General features: G+C 45.3%; 1 protein-coding gene across 2 annotated transcripts; it reads left to right on the plus strand.

Annotated features, from left to right (window-relative positions):
- The first annotated feature begins 10678 nt into the window (after positions 1 to 10678).
- LOC146347769 (uncharacterized) lies at positions 10679 to 19192 on the plus strand. 2 transcript variants are annotated; one of them, XM_084848187.1, is made up of 3 exons: positions 10679 to 10766; positions 12670 to 12773; positions 16647 to 19192. In XM_084848187.1, the coding sequence occupies exon 3, from the start codon at positions 16706 to 16708 to the stop codon at positions 17897 to 17899; it is 1194 nt and encodes a 397-aa protein (XP_084704313.1). In that variant the 5' UTR covers positions 10679 to 10766; positions 12670 to 12773; positions 16647 to 16705; the 3' UTR covers positions 17900 to 19192. The 2 variants fall into 2 exon arrangements, with proteins under 2 accessions (XP_084704313.1, XP_084704314.1); XM_084848188.1 differs by lacking the exon at positions 12670 to 12773 and having other exon boundaries at positions 16647 to 19191.
- Positions 19193 to 20957: the final 1765 nt, after the last annotated feature.

A 20957-nucleotide genomic window follows, 5' to 3' on the forward strand; every position in this document is an offset into this window, starting at 1 on the left:
AGCCTCAGAGGGTGGTTCAATCTGCAGCAAGGATCTCTTTGGCTTTGAACAAGAGGGCCTGATTGCATGCTGCCTCTTTTCTCCTTTACCCTGGTCTCCTCCTAAAATGGAGGAGCAGGGTGAAGGAAGGGGACTTGCAGACTGCTTAGAAGGAGAGGCTGAGGAAGGAGACCCTTCTGAGGATTGAGAGGATCGAGACGAGGAACTGTCTCTACTTCTATGGTCCTTACTGCGCTTGTGTTTGGACCAGCCCCTAAGTCTGCCTTTGTTTTTGCTCTTCTTGAACAATTTCTTTTTGTAGGTAGAGCGAGACGAGGAACGGGAATGCCTCTGTGAAGCGTTACTCACCCCACTATGGTTTCGCAAGACCAGGCCAATCTGCTGCATTACAAGGCTCTGGACCCAGCAAGTAAACGGAGCTAAGGCACCGTTCCCAGAAAGGTCAGGGATATGGGGAACAGGAACAGCGCTCACCCCTCCTTGCATTTGGCATGCATCTCTGTTTGTTGCCAAGCCACTGAAGTCTTTGGTAGGCCCCTCCTCTAGGCCGCCGGTCTCTGGGCTGCTGTGGGCCCTTGCTCACATTTCTGCCATTTTCAGTGAGGGAGAGAGATCTGCCTGCCTTCCACCCACCTGGCATGAGGAAAGATGGAAGAGCTGTGAAGTGCAGCTGGCTGGTGGCTGCCAGAAAAAGTTCTGCCTTAAGCCACAGCTGGTACACTGGGCCCAGCAGGGGAAGAAAGAGGCCTCCGCAGCTTTTCCAGAGGCAGTGTGGCCTGATCTGCTGGCTGCCGATGCAGCCTATCCCTCCTGGTCTCCACTGGTATGCTGGAGCCGGAGAGATAGTCAGAGAGAGCACTGTGTGGTCTGAGAAAGTGGCCCTCTCCTAGTAGAAGACCCCCTCTCCATCTGTAGTGAGCAACCCCCCACAGTCCCTGCTAGGTCGTGTTGGGCGAGATGGGGGTGGGGAGAAATTAGAGAGAAAAAGAAACAAGAAATGACAAAACTCTAAGAAAAGCAACCAGAGTTGCACTTTTAAGAGCTCCAGCTCGGCTCAACCATTGAGCTCAGGAGGCAGAAAGGGTCTGGGATGAGAGGGCAGTTCTGCCCCATGAAGAAGCAACTTTTGGCTCTGCCTACAAGCTCCAGAGGAAGGTGCCATCCCGAGGTTAAGGAATGCCCTCCGTGATGCTCTGGAGAAAGGTGTTTTACTTCTGGCTTAGGTAACAGTTCCCAGATAAAGCCAAACCTTAGGTTCTGCAGAAAAATAGTAATGAAGATCAATTCAATAGAGCTCTTCTAAAGAGGCAGGTGAGGACAGGTGAGCCACAGGTTGGACAGGTGAGGCAGAACCAACCACACTCTCCAATTTCAAAAGTCCCTTTGCGTGTTACATTACTTATCATGCCAAGACTGGAAAGCAGGGCTCTGGTGCTAGACCTACCGCCCGGTGTTGCATGCCTGGATCGGTCTTGCCCCTGACATCTGTAAGTTGAGTCCAGATGTCGGAAGAGGGGCTGCATTACATTAGCAGCCTTGTTTCATGATAGCCCTTAATGCAAGTAGCGCAGGAAGGGAACTAAAGTGTAAAGGCCACTTTCCTGTGTTCAGGTATAAAATCCTTGTGTGGAGGCATTTATGAGGCAGTGATGGTACGAGGAGGAGCATCACTCTGCCAGCTGCACACCCCCTCTGTAGCCTCCTGCAGGATTGGAGCCTTTGCTCCAACAGGAAGCTGGGTGAGAGGAACAGAATACGGAGTTGCTGGAGGCAACTTCAAGAGTTTCAGTATAAATTCCTTATGCTGAGGCACTTGTGTGGCAGCGATGACAGCAGCAGGCATATTGCTCTATTAGCTGCATGCCCCCCTCTGTAGCCGCCTGCAGGACTGGTGCCCCTGCTCCAACTGGAAGCTTGGAGCAAGGGCAGAATACTGAGTTGCTGGAGGCAATTTCCTGTGCTCAGGTATAAAGTGAGGAGTGAGGTGTATAATGGAGAATGAGGTTAATGTCAAAGAACACCAATGGGCTGATAGTTTTTGGTCCTCACATGCCCAGGGTAGCACTGATCGCTTCCTTTGGGATCAGGAAGGAATTTTCCTCCAAGGTAGATTGGCTAGAGACCGTGGAGGTTTTTTGCCTTCCTTGGGCATCCAGAAGGGATCACATATCAGGTAATTTGATAAATATGATATGAAAACTTGCAAAAAACAGAGGCAGTGTATTATGGGAGACATAGGAGCTGGGTAATGGCAGGGGATTCATCTGAGAGCTGGAGAACCATTACAGAACTATTCACAAATGACAACAAACTGATGGAAAACAACATGCTCTTTGTCAAGGAAGACAAGAATGAAGCTGAATTAACACCTGGCGAGGAAGGAAGAGCCTGTAGGGATAAAATAAGAGATCTGCCTAGACCTGTTTACTTAGGATTCGGGCAGCAGCTACAGGAAGGAATGGACTCAGTTTTGCCTGGCCAGTACTATCTATCAGGGACAGAGGGAAATGCATGCTATCTCCTGGAGGTCAGCTATGGAACTGGCAGGGCAGAAACGAATGGTGAGACATTAGATACCAGTGGTAATGGGGTAGTGCATTTGCCAGAGCAAGTAGCAATGGCTTGGGAGGTTCTGGCCCTTGCTAACATGCCCAGGGTAGCACTGACTGCCACTTTGGGGTCGGGAAGGAATTTTCCTCCAGGGCAGATTGGCCAGAGATCCTGGAGGTTTTTCGCCTTCCTCTGGGCATCCAGCAGGGGTCATGTATTTGGCCATTTGATTAATTAAAAAATACTTTATAATTAAATAATACTTGCAAGACTGAACTTGGCAAATAAAAATATAATCCAATTGGAAAATTAATAAAGGTCACAAACAGAGAAACAGACTTTGCCTCTTTTTAGTTTTGCTTTTTCATTATTATACTAAGTACATGGTTGATACTCCTGATGGGACATCAGCAATTCAGCAAGACCATACGAGGTCCCAAATCTGTGTTTGCTGAAAATCATGAATGCATGGATAGTCATTCTCAAAGGAGAAGCAGTGGGTTGGAAATAGGGCACTTGACCCTTCTACCCACCTGGTGCCTCCTCAACCCACTTTAGCTCCAGCCTGGCTTTGAAACTAGGAATAAACCGGGCTGATGGAGGAAATGAAGAGAGAGAATCAGGTAGGGGAAAGGTTAACCACCCCTTTGTCCCCACATTCACAGAGAGAGTTGGCAACAATAAAAGAGGGAGTTGGGAACCCATATTTCTTCTAGGAACTTGTGTTTCTACTCTTCAGTGCTTTGACTCAGCAGAAGTGCCTCCAGTCAGGAGTTGGATTAAAAAAAGCTACAACACAGTGTAGGAATTCCACAGCACTAGCAGCTCTCCCTTCCCATAGACTTGTGTATGACACACTGACCTGATTTGCACATAATGTCAGCCCATTGGTTTAAAACTGATGAGTTGTCGGTGTCACGCTACCTACATCATGCCCACCTCTTCCACTTTACAGCAGAACCTACCATCAGCTCCTTTGTAGGTTGTGCAGTGTGATGTGGGACCCAGACCATGGATTGTTTAGTAGGAAAACAACTCAGGGGTTCACCCAGGGTTTGCTGCTGGGTTAACTGTTGGGTTGTTTTGACCCTAAATATCCTAGCAGTTCGGGTTTGCACATCGCTCTGCACAACCTATAAAGGAGCTGATCGTGGGTTGTGCGCTAAAGCGGAAGAGGCAGGTGCACTGCAGTCAGTGTGCTTGCATGTCCCCAATGGTCCATTGATTTTTACTGCTTTTGCAGTGAGGGAGCAGCTACATTGTTCTGAGCTGCAGAAACATGCAGGAAGAAAGATTTTTACCTTAAAGATTTATGTAGCTCTGGAGAGAGTGTCATGCAATTGGTGGCACATTAAACACCGTATTACATTTTCTTAGAAGCACCTTAAAGATATCCCATCATGTTGATGGTCAGTGCTTTGCAGGAGAACTTACAAAGCTTTGCTGGAGATCTCAGTAGCGAAAAAAGCATGCAGACACAATGGTGATTGTTAATGCATTTCCCCCCAAGTTATTCTTGGTGGTCTGTCTTTTCATGCCACCTAGTGGTTACCTTTTGTACATTACTGCCATCCAGTTTGCTACTACACCAGTATGCCGATGCTCTCTGTCAAACTGGCCAGTTCCATTTCTATTCCTTAAAGGCTGTGATATCAGTGTGAGTGACCCAAGCAGTGGCTGGAAGAGAAGCACCATTTCTGTGGAACAAGATGTGGCCTGTGTCTCCTGAAGAAAAACAGGGCACATTTGAACCATGAGGGCAAAACGACACTCTGTGTTAAATACATAGCCTGCAGCAGATCATCAACATTGTTTTACCGTAGCGTAAGTGCAGGGCCCTGATAGAAGGCATCTCTACATTAAAGAAAAAAACCACAGTCCTACCATTGTGGAGCCCTTCCAGGTTTACTACAGGTTCCCAGACAGCGACAGCGTGATTGCTGAGAGGGGAAGTTTTTAGTTTTAATGTTCCGTAGATCTGTGAAACAGGGCCATCTAGTGGCTGTTTAATAGTGCAACAAGGGACGTACACAGTAGCAAAAATCCGGGATATTTAAATACCTCATTAACTCAGGATCTTTTTAACATGGAATAGCTAGGAAATAGTGCTGGATGTGCCCTGGAGGTTGACGACGACATGAAAAGGACGTGTGAGTGACCCACCATGAGTGCACAATAAAAGCCTCGTGTGATGGCACCCACAGAATGGGGCCTCCACACGGAGATGGGGGGAGGTTTAAACTTTCCCACCCAGCCACATTTTTTCTAAAATTCAACCCCCAGCACAGCAGAGACTAAAAAAGAAATGTCTCCATTAGCGCCGATGGATTTTCTTTTTCTTTTTTAGGAAAAAAGCTCAGTTCAGCATTCTCTACTCAAGGTGGTAGAAGCTCTCCAGGGTCTCTCTCTCCCTCAGCTCTACTAGCCAGGAAGGGATGCTCTTAACTGGGATGCCAAGAACTCTTGCTGGACTTACAGGAGGACCAGAGAAGGCCCATGCCCCATTACCCTTTTTCACATCCACCTTTGCTGCTGTTTTTCGAAGCCTATGGGGAGGATATGATGTGGCTAACACTGAGATGAGGGGATCTCATTCAGGACCCCCCTACGTTTCCCATTATAACTCAAGGATTGCCAGGGATTGAATCTGGGACTTTCCAAAGGCGAAACATCTGTTTTTATCACAGAGCTTTCTGATGTTGCATTTATGTTGACTCTTAAAGACACAATATAGCATTGGGTAAGTAAAACTTCTGCCAACCTAGCAGTTCAAAAGCAAGAAATTGCAAGTAGATAAATAGGTACCGCTTCGGCGGGAAAGGTAACAGCGTTCCGTGCACCTCGGTGTTCAGTCATGCTGGCCACATGACCACGGAAGTGTCTTCGGACAGCGCTGGCTCTTTGGCTTAGAAATGGAGATGAGCACCACACCCTAGAGTCAGACATGACTGGTTGGGGACAACTTTACCTTTAAGTAAAACTATTTGAGATGCAAGTCTTTCTCCCATCAGATGACTGAGCTATGTCTGACAAATATTGTGTAGCACATCCAGAGGGTTGCCGTATAGTGCTATTTATTTATTCGTGTCAGAAGCATCACATTTAAAAAACATACTATAACACACAACATTTAAAATATAAAATGTAGAAGTTAAAATATATAAAAATTAGACAAACCTTGCCCAGAAACTAGCAATATTAATTGCATTCTGTCACGCTGTCATAAGGTCCTCATGTGTACATTGGTCAGGGCACAAAGGGCAAGTAAACATATGTGTTGTTGTCTACAAGTCTCCGCAGTCGCATAGGGCAGAGATCACCGGATAACCCCATTTATTCCAAGTGTCTCTAGATCTTGTTACACCCGTTCGCAGTCTATTCAATGATTTCTAAACTTCCCAGCTTTCATCAAAACCGGGCGCTGGCTCCTCTGCTGGTTCCCTCCAATGCTGATTCTTTGTAGCTTTCCATAAGTCCATTCTACTTTTGAATTCATCAAAGTCTTCCGTCAACCTGAGGAAGCTTTTCCTGGATTTTAATCTCTGAGGAGCTGGTTGTAGGCCGTAAAGAGGGTGTTGTTCGGATATTAAGCCTCTCTTTGTATGCTGCTGCTTCTCTACGAACAGCAGGTGGGGCAATGCCAGCTATATGGTAGATCTTATCTAGAGAAGTAGGTTTTAGACATCCGGTAATGATTCTACTTGTTTCATTCAAAGCAACATCAACTTGCCCAGCATGTGTTGATTTATACCAAACTGGGCAGGCATACTCGCTGGCAGAGGGCTAACGCTGTAGTCTTAAGAACCCTTGGTTTAACACCCCAAGTAGTGCTCGTTAATTTCCTAATGATGTTATTTCTTCCACTGACCTTCAGTTTAGTGTTGATGCAATGCTGTTCATATGTTAAGGCCCTATCCAAAGTAACCCCTAAATATTTAGGGTTAGTGCAATGCTCCAGTAACACTCCTTCCCATGTAATTTGCAGCTTCCTAGCAGGCTGCTTATTGCATAGATGGAAGGCACATGCCTGAGTTTTTGCTGGATTTGGCCTTGGCTGGTTTTCGCAGTAATATCGATCCAGCTCTTCCAGAGTTTCGGTTAATTGTTGTTCTACCGCCTCAAATGTTTTTCCTTGTGCGGCCATTGCCCGATCATCAGCATATCTATAATTATTAGTGCCTGCAGGAGGCAGTTGATCATTAGTATAGATATTGAAGAGGGTTGGAGCTAATACACTTCCCTGTGGTAGACCATTCCTCCGATTCCTCCACCTACTTCGTCTTCCCTGGAATTCCACGAAAAACCTACGGTTCTGAAGCAGATTCCTAGTAATGTTTGTAAGTTTAAAGTCTTTAGTTATATCATATACTTTCTGCTTCAGTCTCCTAAGGTTGATGGTATCATATGCAGCCGTTAGATCTATAAATACAGTTCCTGTTATGCTACCCTTTTGGAATCCATCTTTGATGTACTGAGTTAGATTAAGGATTTGTGCGGTACAGCTTCTTTCAGGGCAAAAATCCAGCCTGCTGCGGTATAAGCAGGGATTCTACAGCTACAGTAAGGCGATTTTGTATCAGTCTTTCAAAGATTTTATAAGTATGGCACAAAAGAGAGATTGGTCGGTAGCTCTTAGGGTTATTAGCCTCTTTACCTGGTTTTAGAACTGCCATTACCTTAGCCTTTCTCCAAACACCATTGTTCCAAACAGGCATTAAATATTTCTAATATCCACTGCCTTGCTGCTGGCCCAAAATGTTTTATCTGCTCGGTAAGAATATCATCCAAGCCTGCAGCTTTCCGTGGTCTACATTTCCTTATAGCATTTCTCAACTCTTCCATAGTAAAAGGGGACGATAGGTTAGTTGTTTCATCCTCCTTTTTTCTATTAATTTTAGTCTTATGATCTAAAGGCATTTGTTCTAAATTACCATTCTTAAGGAGCTGGCTAGCTATTTGGTCTGCTGTTACATTGGCATATTCTCTAGAGCTAGTCGGATCATTGTTCAGGTGCCTCAGCAGTCTCCATGCTTTGTGGCTACTTATGCTCATATCTAGTTCCTCTACTAATCTAATCCACCTTTCTCTCTTGGCCTCAGATATAGAGTCAATTAACTTCTGGCCTGCATTCACTGTATCCTCTGCTATTGGGTCATTGTCAAAGAGAGCCAAGTACTTCAATTTATCCTTTGTCTCAGCTGTCAGGCCTTGGATAGAGTTGGTTTTACATCCCTGTGGGATTGATAGCCGGGAGCATTTTTTAACAACCTCCACAAATTCACCATAGGAGCTCAGTATAGGTATTAATTGGGTAACAGCTCTATCCAGCAGTCTCTGGAATTTAGTCCAATTGGCTTTTTTAAAGTTATATCTATGCCTAAAAGGGATATTATAAGGTCGAACAACAGCAGTAACCTGGCACATAATTGGCCGGTGCTGGGTGTTTGGGATAGGGGAACAGACTGCTTTGACACATTGCTAGACTATCCACCAATATTGCTCAGATGAAAACAGCAATATGCTTCTGCCCTGAAAGGCAGCCAAGAATTATTATTATTATTATTATTATTTCTTCAGTTGCAAAGCACACAAATCACATTTTTCTCCCCCAGCTCCATCATTTCAGGCTTTGCAACTGCTTTTACATTCCTGATATTTTAGAACAGTAACAACAAAACCGTTTGCCAACCCTGATTAACAAAATTCCTCTGAGATAGTGCAGTTTGGCATTTTAAACTCACTTGAATCATAGCACCATCAGGAATAAAATGGAGTTTGTTTCTGCTGCCCTGGTCACATGCAACCCTTTGGGTAGTCATTTCTAGGCCCCTCGGCTATGGGGCCTTTACTTAGCTGCACTACTGGCTAGTAAATTGAGTATAACGTTTCCCTTTTTAAAGTGTTAGGAGTGTTTAATAAGCAATTTAACCCTGCAAAGGGCCTGGTCCTTTTTATGGAATTGTTGTTCAGTCGTTAAGTCGTGTCCGACTCTTTGTGACCCCATAGCATGCCAGGCCTTCCTGTCCTCTGCTCTCTCCTGGAGTGTGCTCAAGTTCATTTTTTATGGAAGAGGTGCAACTAAAAAATATATTTAGCCACATTTGCTATTTGGATAGGTAGTTATTGGGGGATGGTAAGGGCACCCAGTAAACACTTCTGCATGTGTATATATAGGAATATTTTAAATTTTAAATGACAATACAAAATCTATAAGAGAAAACAGTGACAATGATTAACCAGGCCAGTTACCAGAAAATGGGGAGCGTACATGAGGCTATATGTGCTTGCTCTCTCCCAGCATGTTCACTCGAGCCACTTTCAGAACACCTGGAGGACACAACTTTCAAATTGTTTAGGCCACTGTTCCCAATTAAACCCCAATGTGCAATTGGACTTATCTATAGCAAATTCAGAAAAAGCAGGGAACCTGCTGAAGGCAGGGTAAGAAACTGACAGAATTGTCAAGAGTTAAAAGGATATTAACTCTTGTCCAGAGTAAGAAGGATGGGAGGCCTTGTCTAGGAAACACACAAAATGGCTGCTGCCCTGCTACACCTCTTAAGGAAGAACCACGATTATATAATATGTAAAATGGCTACTGTACTTGGTATAACTGGGCAGATGAGTATGGAAGGTCTGTGAGCAGAACCACTGAGAGGAAAGTCTGTTTCTTATACACTGGCAAATGAGGCCAACATCCTTTTATTTATAATAAGCAGTTCTTATGGTGGTTCTGTTGCCCATAGGAATAAGGTTTTTTTTTCTTTCCTTTTTAACAGAATTTCACATTTGGGCAAAAGCTAATGAATTCTATTAGATATTTAAACACACACAACATACCTAATTGTACGAACAAACCTTTTAATTTCTCTCTTTCTCCCCGTCTGTATATGAAGATGCCCAAACACACACACAGAAGGGGTTCTTTATCACTTTGTTGGCAGTGTTGTCTTTAGAGGCCCTGAAACACTTAGGGCGCAATCCTATGCATGTTTAGACAGAGAAAGGGCCTACAACTCCCAGCATTCCCCAGCCAGCTGGCTGGGGAATGCTGGGAGTTGTAGGCCTTTTCTCTGTCTAAACATGCATAGGATTGCGCCCTTAGAAAATGACAATCTGGATGCAGCAGACTAAGGCTGCTTCCTAAGAGGTGTTCTACTTTACAGAAGACAGTCCTGTATCTGAAGGTATCTTCTATTCGGTGGGCTGCCCAGTCCAAATCTGGTTTACAGTCAAAGAACCAAAAAGAGGGAGAGTAGGTTGGGGCCTTGGAGTCGCCCATTCTGTTGGCCCCTGAACAACAGACTGAGCAGCCACATTTGGGTCACCTGGTCGGTCTTCACGGTCTTCATATTTTTAAAAAAGCTAAAGGTGTCCCCAACCAGTCGTGTCCGACTCTAGGGTGCGGTGCTCATCCCCGTTTCTAAGCCGAAGAGCCAGCGCTGTCCGAAGATGCTTCCGTGGTCATGTGGCCGGCATGACTGAACACCGAGGTGCACGGAACGCTGTGACCTTTCCCGCCGAGGAGGTACCTATTTATCTACTTGCAATTTCTTGCTTTCGAACTGCTAGGTTGGCAGGAGCTGGGACTGAAGACGGGAGCTCACTCCGTCACGCAGCACTCGGGTCTCGAACTGTCCTGCCGACCTTCCAGTCTGCAGTTCAGCGTCTTAAGCACTAAGCCACCGCGGCCCCTGTATTTATATTTATATCATAGCTATTATTTCTAAATGTGCGCTTACACATATGAATCTTCATTTTATTTATTTATTACACTTGCAATATGTTCCTCTTCCAAGGAACCCAAAGCAGCTTACATACCACCCACCCTAAGATGTTCTGAGTAACGTGTGAATGTGGCTTGAAAACAGCCCAGGCGAGCATTCACCAGGAAGCAGGGCTTAGCCGGGTTTGTTGCTTTCTGATGAGTGGACGGAACGACCCCGAGGGCACTCGCCCGCCTCCGCGCCCAGAAAAGAAAAGACTAAGTTTGCTTAAGCATCGCGAGACCCCAGCAAACGGGGGCCCAAGAAAGGCGGCCCGTTGTTCTGGATTGGCTCACTGGCCTGAAGGCGCGAGGGCGGGGCAGGCGGACGCGCCCACCTGCGGCCAAGCGCGCTTGCTGAGCGGAGCCGCCGCGGGAGCGTCGAGGCGGCGGCTGCGCGAGCGCACGGCGCTGTTTGGCGGCACCTGCGGCCTCGGCGCGCGCTGCCTGGGTAAGGCAGGGAGGGCTGTGCGCGCGTGGAGCTGCCTTGTGCGTCCTTTTGCTTAGGCGGCGGCGCCAGTTAAAGCTGCGCCCTACATTGGAGGGGCGCTCGGCGCAGCTTCATTTTCAGAAATTTGGGGGCGGGTTGGGGGGGGAGGAATGCGCAGCAGGGACGGCGGGTTTCTTACCTGGGAAATGGGGGGGGGCGCAGAGAGGTGGAGTTGGCCTGAGAGCAAAGACATGGAGGGGGGACGCGGGGGTGAGGGAAAAATCCCTGAGTTGGGAACAGGTGGAGAGTTTTGCGCCCCGCCGGGCGAGCTGAGTATGTGGGAAAGTTGCCTGCAAGCGGCGCCTCAGACTGTCGCGTAATGTTGGGGAAGGAAATAGAGGGTGGCCAAATGCGCGAAGGAGGATCGCGATTCTGGGCCTGCGGAGGAGCGTGTTTGAGCCGATGTAGCTTTATGCTGGGAGTTGTAGGCCTTTGCTCTGTCTAAACATGCATAGGATTGCGCCCTAAGAGCGCAATCCTACGCATGGAATGGCGCCCTGAGAGGCCCTAAGGTTGCTGAGCCCCTCTTTCTTCTCACTGAACCTAGTAGTTTTGTTCTCACTCGGAGTGTACTGTTTAACAGTGTTGATGTTGTGCCTTCGGCGAGCGAGGCCTGGAGCAATTGCCCACCCTTCAAAGGGGGGATCCTGCACAGAAGCCCTTTCCTTTGACTCCAGTCAAGTGGAGGGAAGGTAGAGTGAGCTCTGCAGGAGATAGACTGAACTACATATGTGAGGAAGGGATGAGCCACCTTTCCCCCCAGACTTTGCTCCTGTGCCTTCAGCAGCGACCTGACGCCTAGGAATATAATAGGTAAATGGTTTCCCTGGCATCAACATAAAATGTCTTGGGGAAACTTCATCACTTTAATTTCTGTGTGGTGGACTGCCCTTAAAGAAAGGACCAGTTTAAAGCAACACTCTTCATGCCAGCCTGCCTGTAGCACACTGAAAAGGTACCAAGAGGCCACAGTGGGGGGAGCCTTTTAGTTATTACTGTATTGATGAGATTATTGGAATGCGTTATATTGATAGGGGTGAAGAAGGACACTGGGTGCAGTGGTGGATAGTTCCATGGATGGGGTGATGGTGGGAGGAGGAGAATGCTCTCCCTATGTGCTGTAGAGGTGTAAGAAACACTGTCTTGTGCCTTTTTGGAGAAACAGATGAATGTGTAAAGCTGCCTTATACTGAGTCAAACCATTGGCCCATCTAACTTAGTACTGTTTGAGTGGCAGCAGCTTTCAATACTTCAGGCAGAGATCTTGCTATCCTATATGATGGCCAAAAGAGGTGCAACATTATTAATGAAATTGGCAATTAAATTATTTTTTTAAAGTAAAGAGGAGACGTGCCCCCCCCCCCATCTGGACTGTGACATGGGAGGAGAGGGGTTTTAATAATCGGATAGTGGTATCCTTCTGCAAATGAAGCATTCATATGCATTACAGAAGACTGGGCAGCTGCATGTACATTTCAGGCAGAGCAAAGGCAAACAGGAATAATTAAATTCTAGTGGAATAGTGCGTGCAGATGTTATGAAGTGAAGTATATTGTGCTGAGTAAAAGCAGACTGCCACAAATAGGATCACAACCTATTCTTATGCATGTGTAGAAGTAAATTCCATTGAGCTTAATGGGTCTTACTTCCAAATATCTGTTGCTTGGAGCAACTGCTACTGGGCTGTACCATTTCAGACTTTTAAGTGTGGGGGCATCTGATACAGTTTGAAGTGGTGCAATCCAGTAATAGACTGCATTGGGCTCCTAATTGTATGTTTTGGCTCTTACATGCTTAAGTGTTGAAATGCCGATGTTAATTTCACCAATAAAATGGTCTTGTACTGTTTGTGTTGTCACTTTAGGCATTGATCTACTGTGAAAGTAGGATCTATCCTGTACCCTGTAACAGAGCACTGGGGGAGGTTGCCTTTTGCAAAAGATGCTCTACTGATCTATATGTGACCAGGTAGGCAGAAGCCGTTAACTGTGACTTCTAGAGACCATCTATACAGTCCCCTTATCTCTGTCTCCTCTAAGGCGCTAGAAACTTTTGTTGAGTTATCCAAAGGTCACCTGAAGCAGCACTATTACTATTAGCAATGTTACGTATGATCCCTATTGCAGTCAAATGCTGTAGTGAAATAGATGTTAAAGGAAGAAATGCAGCCTGGGTTACTGCTGTATACGTTATTTGGCTTGGAGTGATGTTAATCAAATTGCTAGTCTTATTTCTGAGAGTGCTGTTAACTGACTTGGGAGAAATACAGGAGTTCATAAAAGCTCAGTGCCTGTATTGATTTCAAAGTACCCACTGCAATGCTATCAAGTGACACTTCAGTTTCAAATTGCAATGCATTCATCCTACTCTGCACTATAATACAGTGATTTAAGGTGAGAATGAGTAAAATGAGCAGTTGTGTGGGGGGGTTCCCCTCGTGCAAAAAGGCACTTTGACAATACTCTGCATTTGCTTCTATTGCCCTAAATTGTTATGATAATGGGAGTGCTTAAAGACTGAACGGCTGTTCAGTCTTTAAGCACTAGTCTGCTACAACTAATCAAGAAAGGGTAAAGAATTGCAAATAGGAATGTATGGGGCAAAGTAAAGGGCGTGGGGTTCTGGCAAATAAAGGGGCACTGCAGAATAAGGCTGGCTTTGTGAGCCTCTCAATTAGAAACAAAGCTGGAGTTGTCTGAATTATTTTCTCTGGTATGAGAAGGCTCTTCTGCCTTTTCCTTGGATCCTATCACTTTCTTCCCGAACAGCTTCCACCCTCACATTTTCTTTTGTCCTTTGGTCAGAAATTAATCTAAAGCAACCTCCCCCAACCTCGTACCCTTCAGATATGTAGGGCTACAACTCCTATCATCCCCAGCAAGCATGACCAGGTTTAGAGAAGGTTGATCTAAAGTAACTGAGACGTTATACGGTTTTCTGAGACTTGCATCACAGTCCTATATTAATATGGAGATAAGTGCACTGAATGTATAGGTGTAACTCACAACTTAGCCTAAATATGATTGTAGCCTATGTATGATTGTAACCTACATACAAATTTAAGCCCTTTATACATGTTCTTTATTTCTAGGGAACCCTGTGGATTATAGTTCTATGAAGAGGGCCTTGGGAATCTCTAGTGGGCATTTGCAGCACTTCAAACAACTCAAGATTCTTTGAGGGATGCCATGACAGTTGAGGTGTTATAAAATCCAAGATAGTTTGGTAGTGTAGTTCTAAGGTCCAATCCAGGCGTGACTAGACAGGATGCTGATTAAATGCTACTGGACTGGTGCAAGTCTCTACCTTGCACTAGCCAGATTTCCTGCTGCCTGACCAGTACACGGAACTGAGGCAGCCCAATTGCACCAGTGAAGTTCCACTCACACAGACACATGTACAGGTGGCAGGTAAAGGGACCATACACAGAGTGAAGGATGGGATGGCACTTGGCAAGCTGGAGATTGGAGTACTGACAAGTTGCCATAAGCATAAGATGACTGCAACAGCAGCCATCTTAGCTGAAGCATTAGGTTGGGCTGCAAATAGCACTTTTTGAAACCAGTTTGTTCCTGCTGATTCAGTTCTTTGGTCTCCCTCATTATCCTCTACCTACAGACCCCTAGTTTTCATGCATCTGCTTTTCATCACATTAGGAAAATATCTTAAATTCTGCCAGAAATCAAATTAGAATTCAAGAAATCAAATAGCATTTGAATGTTGACTTAACATTCAGGCTTTTCTAGTTACAGATGCTCCAATCTTTGGATTGAGGAGGGTAAAACTATTTTCTATAGGTTTAAAAAAAGAATGTGTGAAGTCACACTTTTAAAAAACTATATTAATATCTTTAACATTTGCTTTGTGAGTGTTCAGAGCACTTCGCATCAATCTCATTAATCCTCACAAGAACCCTGTAAGGTAGGTTAGTATTATCCCCATACGGCAGATGGAGAGTTGAGGCTGAGAAAACAGAAGCTTTTCCAAGACTACCTAGTCATTTGCTCATGGCTCAGATGAGATTTGAATGAGGGGGACTTCGTGGCTCACTATTAGCCAAGGGACTACACTGGTTGTTGGCATCAGTAATTCTTCATATATTTATAATAGGGATGGGAAAATTGTGCCCCTCCAGATGTTTTGGCCTACAACTCCCACTATCCTTCACTATTGGCTGGGTGTTGGCTAGGGCAGCTGGGAGTTACAGGCCAGGATATAAGGAGGGCTACCAGTTGCCCACCCCTTCTCTATGCATTCATCTAATCAGTCAAAATAACTTGACGCACCTGGTCCTCCTCCCTCCATACCTATTGGGGGCTAATTAGGAGGAAAGTGTAGTGTGGAAAACACTTCTGTTTGAGCCTAACAGTGCCTTATGCACATTGTAAGATGCATGCTACATTGAGTTCAGTTTATTTTCTTATTGCAGAGTAAAAAGAAATACTGGATCACCTAATAAAATTTCATCAAATTATTATCCACCCCAAACACTGTAAAATGACTTGTGCTGCTAAAGCAAAAATAGCAAATCTACCTCTCACACATTTGTGCAAATCAGAAAAAGTCGCTTTTTACCCAGACTTGCCCCATGACCTTCCATTGCGAATTTCAGACAAAAGTGTCTTCAGCAAAGCATGGGCAGTTCACAGAAATCTACACACCTTAATTTCAAGTAATTAATGCTATTTGGAAGTGATTTGAATACTATTTAGAAGCGATGAGCTGTGTTCTCCTTAAAGGAATGCTAGTCACTTCATAATTAGCAGTTAAGTTCTTTTTAAAAACTATATCATAAGAAGAATCACATTTTTTATGTAGCCCCTATCTTCCAAAGGTGTTAATTCTTTGATCTTAATTTTAATTAAGTTGGCATACTTCAACTCAAAAGACCTACTATATCTGCATAATAGAGGGCAATATAGTTTGCCAAAGTCTTACAGTTAATATGAGCTATATGCTCTCGATAACACAGATTTGGGAAAGGTGCAATCCTATGCATATTTAGACAGAATTAAATCTGCTGGCTGGGGAATACTGAAAGTTATAAGACTTTTTTTTCTGTCTAAACATGCATAGGATTGTGCCTTAAGCAGTTTCCCACAAAATGTATAACTGTACTGGGCTGAGTATACTATTGATATTGTAGTCAATTCTCTTTATGTTAAAGTGGCTTCTTGTCTGTAAACTGACCATAGTAAATAGTTGATGGCTAGTTAAACTAAGAAGCCTGTTTGCTAGCAGAGCACAGGGGAAAGCTTGACATTAAATCAGAACTGTTGAAAGACCTCTTGGGACAATTTGTGAATGTGATGTGTAATCTTAATGGGTAAAGAAAGGATCTACTGTATTACTTTCCACTACATACTATAGGTGCAAACCAGCCAAGTTAAGTATTTTACAGTGCAATCCTATGCATGTTTAGATAGGGTGGGAAAAGTCCTACAACAATGGCTGGGGCATACAGCAAATTGTAGGACTTTTTATGTCTAAGCATGCACAGGATTGCACCCTTAAAGCCCCAGGGATTTAAATGGGAGCAAATGAAGTATATGCTTAACTCATTGACACGGGTGGGAATTAAATGTGCCTAACTGTGTCTGGATCATGCCTAATATGGATTGCCTAATTACTCAAATCTGCAGCAATGGTTCAGTATGTATATATTATTAATGTTATGGATCTATTTAATTCAGTAAAAATAATTTAAATTGCCTTAATATTCTCTGTGCTATTAGTATTTTGTTCTATTCCCACAGAGAGACCTCCACTGTGGTGTCTTTGTTTGACCTGTTACGAATGTTGGAATTCCTGCTAGTGAAACCATGTCCGCTCTTTTCACAGGGAGAGCTGTGAAAGTTCTGGTGCTCGAGACGGCAGGCAGAGGCTATCTCTGTTACAGGATGGAGATGCAAGTGGATTGGGAGCCTGCAAGTGATGATTGCAACTTCAAAGGAGATCGTTCAGGCGATTCTAGCTGGGTTTCTGATTGGGAAGGTCATAAAGCCAGCCTGCTGCTAGAGGCAGAGGAAGACTCCTGGCCACCCTCCTGTCCTGACAGTAACCCTGATGCACTTTCAGGTAGGGTGGGTCTCCCTCTAGAGCCACACTGGGAACAAGAGGAAAGCTCTTCGAAAGCATCTCCAAAAGCATCAACCTGCTATCGACGGTGGGATTCAACCACCCCTGGTGTATACATCCCCACCGGCGCCAGTTATAGCTTACGTTATGATGGTAAGGATCTGGAACTCCAGTCTGTTGAGTGTTCTGAGGATCCTCAGGGCCTAAGGGAAGAGGGTGAGGAGAACTTTATCATCCTTGTTGACACCTTTGATGATGAGAATCTGCCACCGCAGCTGGGCGAAGCGTTGCCTTATCCATGCAAGAAGTGTGGACAGTCTTTCCCAGATGTCAACAGACTTCAGGAACACAAGCAGCTACATGTGGCTGGGAATTCGTATTGGTGCCCCCTTTGTGGCAAAGAGTTTTTCCGAGCGGCTAATTTGCGAATGCACAAGCTGACCCATTCTGCAGACAGACCACACAAGTGCCCAGTATGTAACAAGGGTTTCATTCGCACCGCTGATGTTTGGAGGCATCTCCGCAGCTTTCACAAGATTGAGCGCTCCAGTGTTGTTCTGGGAAGTGCTAATATAAAGAATCAGTGGTCTGTACTGGGGCAGAATCAGGGTGATAGTCGTAAACCTGAACAGCAGGGCTCTGCTGTCAGAAACCCTGGAAAAGAAAGTTCAAAACGTTACCTCTGCTCCATATGCAACAAAGGTTTCAGTAAATCTAACTTGCTTTCCAAACACAAAGTGATCCACCGGCAGGAAAAGCCATACATATGCAAGGAATGTGGCATGGCCTTCGTCCAAATGGCCAGGCTGAAAAGGCATCACCGCACACATAGTGGGGAGCGTCCTTTCTACTGTGAAGATTGTGGCAGCACCTTTACGCGTCTAGGTTCACTGCAGCGCCATCGACGAATCCATACTGGAGAGAAGCCCTATTCTTGTCCTTGTTGTAGTCTGTCCTTCACAGAGTCAGGAACGCTAAGGAGACATGAGCGGATTCATGCAGTAGTCCAGCCATAGTGTTTATGACACTGAGATTATTGGGGTTGTGTGTGTTTCTTTAAACCTACCTACAAATATGGAGACACTGCCCCTTAATGCTCCAGATACATAGACTATGGCTGGTTCTACACCTGTAGCAGAATGAGGTGGTAGTCCTCAGGTGGTAGAGTGGACCGTACCACTCCAGATTGCAGCTGGCAGTACCATTTTATGTCCTCCCCCTCTTAAGAAACTCCTTGCCGTGGGTGGGGGTGGGACCTAGCATCGCAGAGTGACACATTATAGCTCTCCTTTCTGACTGCTTTCCTAGTTTCTTGCTTGTAGGGATATTCTCCTGTATCTTCTGGCGGGCATTCCGGATACTGGGTGAGCCCCTCCCAGGTGACCAGGATGCCTTCCAGAAGATACTGGGAACAGGAATTCATGGTAAGAAACCTCCCTGTTTCACACCCCAAATTCAGGGACACAGAATGCAGAAGCCACCCTCCCATGTTTGATATTTTTAGAACTATCTGTAGAGATCTAACAGTGACAGCCCTGGGTTAAAGTTAAAGATCCCAGAACTGTGTTTTTAAGCTCAACACTTCCTACACTAGATTTCCCTGCACAGCTCACATCCACAACTGGAGGCAACAATAACCTAGAAAAGAAAGGACATGCAGAAAACTTAACAGTGACCCTGCTCACCGACAAATGGATGTCCAACCAAGATGAAACTCATCACATGAGGGACTATTCCAACGGCACATCTCTGTGGATCACTAAACTCCCAACAGGCGCCATAAAGAAAATTCTACTGACCAACCTGCAAATTCCTCAACCTATCCCAAAGTGAGATATCAAGAAAGAAACGACACAGATCTGTGGGCCATTCACCCACTACACACTGAAACATTAGAAGGAATCGTAACAAAGGCCCCATTTATAATCCGTAGGACTTTAATCTGAATGGTGTCTAACTTCTGCAATAATGACTTAGAAGCAGAGGCATAAGCTTGACATCCATAGTCTTGTCGACAGAGTCTGTCTGCCCTCCAAGTACAACTTGAAATGTTCCTTAGCAAATTTAACTGAAGCTTACACCTGTTCAGGACATATTAAATACGCTGCCACCAAGTTAACTCCGTATCAGAAAATAAGCCCAGGAAATTTGAAGCCAGTTGAATCTGCTTTTCATTCATCTCTATCCTACTCTCACCTTTCCTGTTACGTTAACTGGGATCAAACATGCACGGTTCCTTCAACTGAAGAGTTGATCCGGCTGTGTAGAGATAATAGTACAATAATAAAATAATTGTCACCACCCAGTTGAACTTTTACAGTCTTTCCTTTTTTCTCCTGCCTGGGAAGACATAAGTATTAATGGTTGGCTGTCAGAAATACGACAAAGGCTAACTTTAAATAATAGGCTCCACTCTGATTTTCAGTTTCATCGGGTAACTGCATGGAGGGCATGTTGGGTTTATAATTTTGAACCTGGTTGTATGTTTTTCAGCAGAGGAATTAAGTGGCTCCTTACTGTGCTGCTGGGGTCATGTGAGGAGTCTGTCCTGCAACTCCTCCCCTTGCCAGCATTGCCCCAGTTTTGGGGGGGGGGTGACATTGGGTATGGGGAGGAGCTTGCAGCATGGGTTTGTCGCATTATCCTGGTGGCCTGGGAAGGAGATTTGCTTCAGCAGCTCCTCCACTCTAGTGTACTGTGAGAGCTGGGGCCGGTGCAGTAACAGTGTTAACAGTGTTTTTGCCCTCCTTACAACATACAGAAGGTAACATTTGAACTAGGCTGCGCCACATTTATCTGTTTCTAGGAATGCTGTGGTCCTATGCACAGATGTACGGTGGTGGTGCGGGGAGGACAGATTGCAGGGCCATGGGGATTTCGAGTACAGGTAAATACTGTTGTGGTTTGGGCACAACGTGGTTTTATTAAACCATGATGTCAGCGCTGAGGAAGGGAGGAAGGAGTGCATGCATCTTCTCACTTGTTCCCAGCTACTGAAATACACTTTAGCAAGCTGGGATTCAGTGTCTGAACAAGGCCCCTATCTTTCAAGCAATAACACAAGATATCTGAGATGAAGAATGGAGGGTGGGGGGGGGGTGGAGGAGGCGGGGTGAGATCTGACCTGGCCCTTTGTCATAAAATAAAGGCCTGCTGGCCGTTTATACTGTACCTACGCCCCCCCCCCCCACAAGGGAACCTGTGGCTGGGCGGCGGGGTATTGTGTCCTGGTAGTATATATAGTAGTACTTGGAAAGTAAAGCCTAGCCATCAGCCTAATCCTGCCAGAAGAAGAAAAAAACAGTACCGATAAGCTTAAGTAAGGTTTGTAGAACTGCATTTTAATAGCTGATAAAGAGGAGAATTGAGGTAGACAATCGTACAATTATGAGAAGCTACTTCTGCCTAAATTATCCCTTCTATGCAACTGCAAAAACCCACAGGTGTTCTGTCTCTTCTTGAATCTGAGAACCCTCAGCTTATTATTGGAGAAGCAACTCTTGTGTGTGTTTGGTCTTGGAAACAAAGAGTCCCAGAGCCAATATGCTATATTAAATCAGAAAGCATTTCTAAAGGAACTTTTGAGTCATAGGATAACCTTCAGTAGCAACTGTTTTAGTCCATACAAGGGATAACTAAAGTAGTCATGTATACTATCTCAAGGTAGTGTGCAAGACCACTTTCATCAAGGCTAACCCAGGCCATTTTGCTGCCAGAAGCAAAGATGGCACCCCTGCATGGCACATGCAGAAGCTTACTGGACTTGTAGCTGAATCTTATATCAACACTGGTGAGGAGACAGCATCCTCCATCACGCTACAGGGCTGCTTAGAGGCATAGGTCAGGCTATGCGGCATGCTCTGCTCTGCCGTCCCCTATGTCGTCCTTCAACTGATTCATCACTCCACCTGGCACCTGCTTGCCGCCTGCTGAAACAAATGCTGCAATGAATTGAGTGCTGGTGTGCATAAGATGAGCAGAGCAATGCTTGCTGGAGCGCATGCCCTGTGCGGACTGCCTCTGCCCACTCTATCAGGGCCTTTCCCAGTGGCACAGCCTGTGACGTACAGGGAG

The sequence above is a fragment of the Heloderma suspectum genome, chromosome 4 (genome assembly GCF_057233095.1).
Source record: "Heloderma suspectum isolate Gila_16-S chromosome 4, 16-S_ref, whole genome shotgun sequence".
NCBI classification, from domain to species: Eukaryota; Metazoa; Chordata; class Lepidosauria; order Squamata; family Helodermatidae; genus Heloderma; species Heloderma suspectum.

Bases quoted from the DNA above. Each gene is read 5' to 3' on its own strand.
- LOC146347769 (XM_084848187.1), top strand. From the start codon at position 16,706: ATGGAGATGCAAGTGGATTGGGAGCCTGCAAGTGATGATTGCAACTTC.